Source organism: Charadrius vociferus, unplaced genomic scaffold (genome assembly GCF_000708025.1).
Source record: "Charadrius vociferus isolate BGI_N301 unplaced genomic scaffold, ASM70802v2 scaffold883, whole genome shotgun sequence".
In the NCBI taxonomy this organism is placed as follows: Eukaryota; Metazoa; Chordata; class Aves; order Charadriiformes; family Charadriidae; genus Charadrius; species Charadrius vociferus.
This window is the reverse complement of record NW_009647740.1, coordinates 858,271-866,043: the sequence shown is the minus strand read 5'-3', so window position 1 is coordinate 866,043 and position 7,773 is coordinate 858,271. Positions and strand designations below refer to the sequence as shown.

The window sequence follows — 7,773 nt, the reverse complement described above, 5'->3', positions numbered from 1 at the left end:
CCTGCTGATTTATAAAGAGGGCTTTATGACATATGTAATGCCTCAGGACAATCGTGACTTTGTCTGACCATCACCACAGGAATGGTATTTTTGGAAGGCTTGATTAAGATTTTCATTGCAAATACATTAGCTGGTACTTTTAGCATTATTTTCTTGTCTGGAAATCCGAATGTTGATTCCTCAGCATGTAAATGCATTTGTTACCAGCAGAGTAGTTTGGTTTAGCAGACCACTGATCCTAATTTCACGTATTTGTCATCTTTATAACTGATCACCTACTTGGAGATGCTATTGCTTACTTGCAAATGCTATTGCTTACTTCCAAGTGAATACAGGAACCTTTTTAAACTGTTAATAATCTCATCTGAACACAAACACAATTGTTGACATGCAAGCTCGAGTAATCTGGTTTAAATCAGTCACTTTCCAGACATTCACACAGGCAACAACAATCCACTTGGGCAAATTTAGGCCAGCCCATACCAGGTGGGGGGTCTGCCTCACGGAATTATTCTATGTAACTTCTCGAGATCTTTTCTGGGTGCATCTTCACACTATCCTGGGCTGTGAGAGCAAGGGCTTACACCGAGTAAGCTCCATTGCAGTCATCGCTCCACCAAGTATCCAAAAAAGCTGCTTGCCCACTGTGCATCAGCTTCTCCATGTGTCAGAGAGGAATATAATGATCCTCCTTTCCCACTCTTTTTCTTCCCTCTCCTGGAGGCATTTTCAAGCTGTATCAGTTAGCACTTGTAAAATACGCTGTGGTCCTTTGATGGCTGACCCCCTGGAAGTGTTTATAACTAGTGTTATGGTTTTACCTCTTTGCAATGTGATACACTTTAAGCAATGAAGTTCTCGCATAAGAGATACCCATCCTTCTACGTCCAAAACTTTCCAAAGCTTACTTTATAAACCTTTGGATTAAAAATAGAACATATTTAAAAATCTGTTCCATTTTTTCAACGATGTAGAGAATACACATTGTCCTAAAGTAAAAGTGAGATGAAAATTTCTAACAGTAGGCCCATTGTTTTGAGCATTAAAAATGTAGTTGAAAATGCTTTTTCTGAAGCTTCCTTCTCATGACAACAGGGCATTTTTAACCAGTGATTCTAAATAGAGGACAGAAGGCTTTGACATTTCACAGCAGAAAAGATCCAAAAGATGAATCTCTCTTCCCTTTGCCACGGGCACGTACCTGTCAACCCTCCTCCCAGTGACTAGTTTACTGGAAATAAGAGCAATCTGGCAACTGTTCTTCCAAGGCCCTACTGGTGGTAGATGACAGCCATAATGACTGCCTTGCTCTGTAGTGACCCCCTACGGCCAGTTAACAAGTGGGATACATTATCTTCAAAGGGGATTCTTCACCTCTCCTGGGCTTATGACCCCAATAACAATTCTTAGAGAGATCAACCTCTCCAAAAGAGGGAGGGACTGCTGGAGGGATCTTTGCCAAAGCGCAAGAATTGCTAGAGGTGGAGTATCTGCTTTGAGCCCAATAAAACGGTATCAAGACAGGGAAGGAAATGAATAAAGCCACTTGCAAATCCATTTGTGTACATTTAAAGTGGACAGAAACTAATATAAGTGAAGCAGAGACAGAATGTCTGTGATAGAAATAAAACCACTTTACTGTTTAGAATAAAAGGACACTATAAAAAGTGAACATTATGCAACATTACCTTAAAAGACAATATACATTCACTGAATATAAAATTTATAAATAACATGGAGGAAAACTGTAAACAGTGCTAGAAAATTTAGCAACAAATACATTCCTTCCGGACAAGATTTTTCACATGGGTTCGGTTCCCTCCCCAAGTTTCCATGACTATCAGGAACAGCAGAGTGGCTCTATGAAGGAAGGACAGTGTCAGAGAGGAGAAGCCAGTACAGGCAAAGCAGCAGCAAATGTTCAGTGGATTTTCAAGATTTTTCTCAAAAGTGGTAGCCCCAAAAGCCATTTATTCTGAAAAAGACAAAACATTTTTGCAGTTCCCTAAATTTTGTTCTGCCCTTCTAAGCTATAAAATACATTATAAGTGATATAAACTTTCAGAGACATCTGAAAGAATGGAAACTTCTTCCCATGGAAGCCTTTACTTCAAATGGTCTTTACTGTAAAAAACACAACAGTATGTTTCCCATCACCGTGAGGTAGCATTTCACTCCAGCCAAGTATGAATGGGATACGGTGATATATTTAGGTTTTAGAATAGTCCTACCTAAAGGGCCACGTAACTCTTCAAAACATGGGAAATTTAGACCTAGAATGGCAGTTTTGTCCCATACAGGGGAGGTGGAAACCTCCCACAAGAGGACTTTGTTCTCCACGCACAGATCTCTTCCTGCTCTCTACCCCCTCCCATTTTGGAAAAGGAAAATCAAATCCAATCTTTCCCAAATCTTCCATGTATTTTTCATATGTTTTGTAATTCTAAAGGGAAAAACATTCTCAAGCAAATAAGGGAAGGCATCTATAAATAAGAAAGCAAATGGCAACAGTCTAGAAATGAGCCATGCATTTTAAAAAGTACTTTTAATAAGTTGGTATACCTAAATGCTGGTATATCTAAAGCACAGGGGAGGGCGCGGGAAGCCCTCATGCTGTACATGTCCAAAGGTCGTGCTCAGATGAGCTGTGCCATTGACAGTTCCTCTGACCTTAGGTTATGGGGTGAAGTCATGGGGAGCACGTCAGAGGTGCCAGGAAGATATTTGTGCTGCTGCAAGCCATTGTACGTTCCATAGCGTAACATTTTTAGCGTAACACCTGCCTCCTCCCATCTCCATACCTGGTGTTCCCACATACTGCATGGCCTGCTGCAACGAGGAAGAGAGTTTTGTCCATTGGCGGGCAGAAGTGACTTAGCAAGAGAGAAGAGAGGGGAGCAGATAGAAAGGAAGAAGTCTTGGGGTCTGATTTAGAGCCTGTTCAATCCATTTAATGGCTCCATCCCACTTCAAGGGAGCCTTCAGTCAGGTTCTCAATGCAAACACAAGCTAAAGCTTAGCCCAAGAAATGCATGTCCCTGATAGCATGCATAGAAACACAATTAAGAAGCCTCCCAAAAGAAATGTATTTTTACTGGATTCTTCCCCCTCCTTTTGGGTCCACATTTTAAAAGCCTCAACAACTATTTCTTTACACAGCAAGGGGAAAGATTTGTTACCAAACCCCCACCCCTGCCCGTCTAGCTGTCTGCATCTCAGAAATATTTTACCGTCTGCAATATAAAATGGGAATATGCTTCATTTTCTGGTAATGCATCTGCTGTTTTGTTGTTTACAAAGCACATAGCTACATTATATCCTACTTAGGGACATAAGTCCTCATAGTATTAAAATGCAAATATTTTGACAATAATTTGAGTGCAATACTGTGATGTCTCAGCTAGCTAAATGAATCAGTGACAGGTAAAATATGCAGAGCTGCAGTTTAATGAAAATCCAAATCAACACTTCAGTGCATTGAGGGGCATTTTCATTTAGCCTTCCGAAGCTGTGAAAAGTGGCTGCAGCTCAAAGAGACGTCAGCTTTGCGAAGTCACCTTGAGCTTGAGGACGGCCATCTCCAGCGATGCCGACTCCACACGATGCAAACAGTGAGGGTGGTGAGGCCGGCTCCATGCTGCCCTCAGTGACCCTCAGAGATTTTGCCAGCCGTGCACAGCTCCAACAGAGATTGCTCCACTGTGCCCAAAGCCCAACCCCCATACTCTGCCAAAAGGGGCAATATTCTGACCCACCACCTGATCCTATGATGGGTGCTGTGAAGCAACCTACTCTCCCTCTCATCTCCAACCCATAATTAGGAGTAGTCACAGGGAAGAGGACTTCTGAAAAATGTTCCAAGACTGAATCACAGGAAAATCCAACAGACTTTCAATGTGTTTTGTGCTGAGTTGCACTCAGAGCAGCTGAAAAAAACCCCAAACAAACCACACAGCAGACCTAGACACCTCTTACATCAACTCTTTGAAAATGCCCTTTAACGTTCCTGTTAAAAATGAAGCTACACGCTTTTTTGCTGCAACAATTCATCTTGTACATGGGGCATTTCAAGGGATGTATGTCTGGCAGAGCTCTGGTAGCACACAAGGAACGCAAAAACATATCAGGGCTCATCTCAGACGCCCTTTCCTGTCCATTTGGCAAAGAGGTCCCAAACAACTCTCCAGTAATTGAGGTCACTGACTAAAATGCTGTATTGCTCCAAGCTGGATTCACTGCAATGTTTTTTCCTGTTGGTGGCAGCTCTGCTTTCTAAGTGGAATGAACTGAAGATATATGGAAACTTAAGATAAATAATCATAATAATACAAAAATGAAGTTAAGCATAATCTTCTCCCTGCCCAAGCCCTCCCCATCCAAAACTCAGTCACCCATTTTGCCAGCACCCCTTCTTCACCATCATTAAAACTTAAAATACTTTTATTTGATAAGAAAAATTATATTATAGTTTTCTTAATAAAAAACAAAATAGAACAAAAAAACTTCTCCAGTCAACAGCAAAGCACAAGACAGTAAGGCTCCTCCTCCCACATCACTATGGGACATGGTATGAGCACATGCACAGAGCTATGCTTAACAGTGCCTAGAGGGAAACACAGCACTTGACACAGAAGGAATCCTCTGGGCAGCTGAAATTTTATGATCCCAGCCAGCACTTATTACAAGACCACTTTTCCTTGCCTAGCCCCCCCCACCCCCTTCCTTTCACTATATAAACAAATGCAGCTAGCGTAGCTGCAGGGGAGGAACTGTGGTGCAAGGAGGTACAGAGGAAACAATGACTGTAGCCACTACTGCAGATACACTGGAGCGTCAATATCTTATAAACAACTCACTGACTCGGAATGTCAATATTTCTGTCTTTAAAACACAATCAAACCATTCTTTTGTTTATAACACCAAAAAAAAAATCCAAGTCCTGTCAAAAATAGCTTATGTCATTATGTGTATATACATCTTAGTTCAGCAAAACACTATTTTGGCAATAGATTTTTTTTTTATAGTAAGAGCTCTAGCAAGTCTCCCCTTTCCCTCTTCCATGTGATTGATTTACAGTTGGTAGTTTTGCATCTGTTTGGTTTAAGGTGTTCACAAGCTGGTTTTGCTGTTGAAGCTAAGCTGCAAAAATTTCAGGGGCCAATGCTGCTCAAAACAGGTTGGCACAGCATTTCATCTGCTCTGCTGTAGGTGGATTTACCTCCCTGAACATAGGGGATGGGGCTTTTGTTTTTTAAACAACAACAAAAATACAAAATACTCTGTCTTTTGTTCTGGGGAAAGCCAGAACTTCAAATGTGCTGTTGCATTTACACTGTGACTGAATGAGCTCGGACAATCAGTCAACAATGCTTTTACCAGATGATGTGGTCAGACATACCAGGTGAGTTCTCCCACTGCTGGAGTCAATCACATTGCAAATCTCTCCCATAGAGGAGGATTTCTTTTGGACATCATTTTTTCCAGAGCTTAGGCTGGGTTTCTTTTCAGTTTGTTTCATCTGCCAATCTGATTAATGAAACCTGTTTTCCTTCAAATAGATATGTCTACATATTTTCAGCACTTAGTGCATGAGGAGGGGTGACAGGAAGCCAGCACATAGAAGAATACAGTGCCTAATTGGCATAGTTTTTAGATTTTTGTTTTCCTAAAAAAATAGAGATTATATTGCTACAGCTAATGATACATGTAAGAGAGCAAGAGCTCCATTATTTTTTTCTTTTTTTTTTCCCTCCCATTTTTCCCTCTGGTGTGCAAAAGTAAGCTCCCAAATGCTGTCTGATCAAAATGAGTGGTATCAAAAAATGGAAAAGGTCATTACAAATTCAGTAAGGTAGCACAGACTTTTTTTCTTTTCTTTCCTTTTTTTTTTTCTTTTCTTTTTTAAGTGTTCGAAGTGCTAAAATTTGCATGAAAACAGGCACTAATTTCATTGTCATCATCATGATCTGGTAAGAGTTAGTGTCCAAAGGAAGATCAGCCACAAGTAAGGGAGAGGGGAGATAAGGAAGGGATAGCGTGCTCAGGGATCTGTGGCATTGATTATCGTTTTATCTGGAGGCGCCCATCCTCTGTACCAGCTGCAGTAACCTTCCACCCTCTGGATGCAGGCATAGTGCTTCGCTTGGTATCCTGAGTGGCCGAAGTTGGAGAGCATGTCTGTCCAAATACACTCATTCTTGGAGGTGGCAAAGCAGGGCAAATAGTAGCAGGGCCTAATCTGCAATTGCAAAGAACAATCAGGTAAGGTTACATGGAAAAACAACATTATATCAAATGTCTTTTTACCAGAGACAAGGGATTCAAAATTCCACTCCCTCAAACCTTGCTTACTAACCCAAAATTCAGCCTCAGTTCAGTAAGCATGTAAGCATGTGCTTGGCTTCATATACACAGGTAATTCCAGAGTCAAAAGGGCTTTTCAGGTGCAGAAAAGTTGAGCTTGTGTCTATGTTTTTGCAGGCCTGGGGCCATAAGCAAAAACCTTAGTGCCAGTGCCAGGCTGTGAGGCTTTAAGCAATCAAAATGTTTACACAGGAAAAAAGCTGGACATATCTTGCCACTCCCCTGGTACCTGATTTCATTCACCTGCAAATGATTCTGCATGGATTCTGAAAGCCTTCCCCAACCCCAATTAACTCCAACAGGGCATTAAAAAAAAGCATAGACTCTGCATTTTTATTTGATTGTCTCTTCGCTGGCCTCAACACTACAGCTGAGCTTTACTTTTTTCCTGTAAAAATTGTTGTCCTCCATTTCTCTTCATGGCTGTTCACTGGCATCATTGGTATTACCAGCCAGGGGAAATAGAGGTCTAGGGTTTGAATGTCTTAATGCTACCTAATTAGAGACACAGGTACCTTGCATCCACAGCCCAGATGATAACGATGATTCAATCCTTTACGCTGGGACAGGGTCAGCCGGTCCCATTTCTCATACCAGTTGCACAGGCCAGTGTAAACCTTCCCTTCATACACGCGGCCTTGAAAACAGAGACATGGTCACAAGTTAGCACTTCTCAGCTCAAGCACTTTTCTCGTTTCCTGAGATTGCTAATGCTCTCAATATGTTTGGCTTCAGTCACTGCTCAGCAACTGCTTTCTTTTTATTAACTGGTTCAGAAATGTCTGGCCAGCAGCATTACTGCACTTCTTTAAGTTACGAGTGTTGTGCCAGCTTTAAGCACCAGCTTAAACATGCAGGTAAGCAATGCTGTCAAGCTCCTCTCAACAACAGTGAATTGGCAAAGTGAATTGACACCTTCACTAGAAACAAGACTTGGCAACTGCCACATCGCTATCTCCGTGCATCCCCCCATCTCAGCAGCCTGCAATTCTCAGTTCATTCAAAAAGGGATCTTCCATTTCTGGCACAGCCGAGTAGCAACCAGTTCCCTGTGACAGACATGCCAGCTCAGGTATGAATCAACAGCTGTGAACTGTCATACAGCACATTTGTCACAACACAGCTGGGTATAAAAGATACTTTAGGAAAGAGGGAAACCTAGGGTGAAATGACTCTCCACATTAAAGAGTACTGAACACCAAAATACTGTTGGCCATCTTAACACTTGGGAAGCTGCGTATAGAGCTGCCTGCACAGCTGCCCATGTCCTTAGCAGGTGTATGTATAGAACAGAAAAGGTTTTGATTATAAAGAGGTACACTGTCCTTTACCTGTAATCAGATATTGGTACTTGTTGACCTCCAGCTTGACTCCACAAAGACTCTCAGATGCTTCTGTGTAGATGTACTG

The 7,773-nt window shown here is 41.7% G+C and overlaps 2 protein-coding genes across 3 annotated transcripts in view; one reads left to right on the top strand and one right to left on the bottom strand.

Annotated features, from left to right (window-relative positions):
* Positions 1-7,773, top strand: part of SYN3 (synapsin III) — a 179,783-nt gene that overhangs the window by 48,074 nt on the left and 123,936 nt on the right. The window lies entirely within an intron of this gene.
* Positions 5,740-7,773, bottom strand: part of TIMP3 (TIMP metallopeptidase inhibitor 3) — a gene marked incomplete at its 5' end in the record, with an annotated part of 17,513 nt that continues 15,479 nt past the window's right edge. Inside the window, 3 exons of the mRNA XM_009881985.1 lie at positions 5,740-6,238; positions 6,879-7,000; positions 7,695-7,773. Coding sequence (XP_009880287.1) covers positions 6,041-6,238; positions 6,879-7,000; positions 7,695-7,773 — 399 coding nt within the window. The remainder of the gene's footprint in view (positions 6,239-6,878; positions 7,001-7,694) is intronic.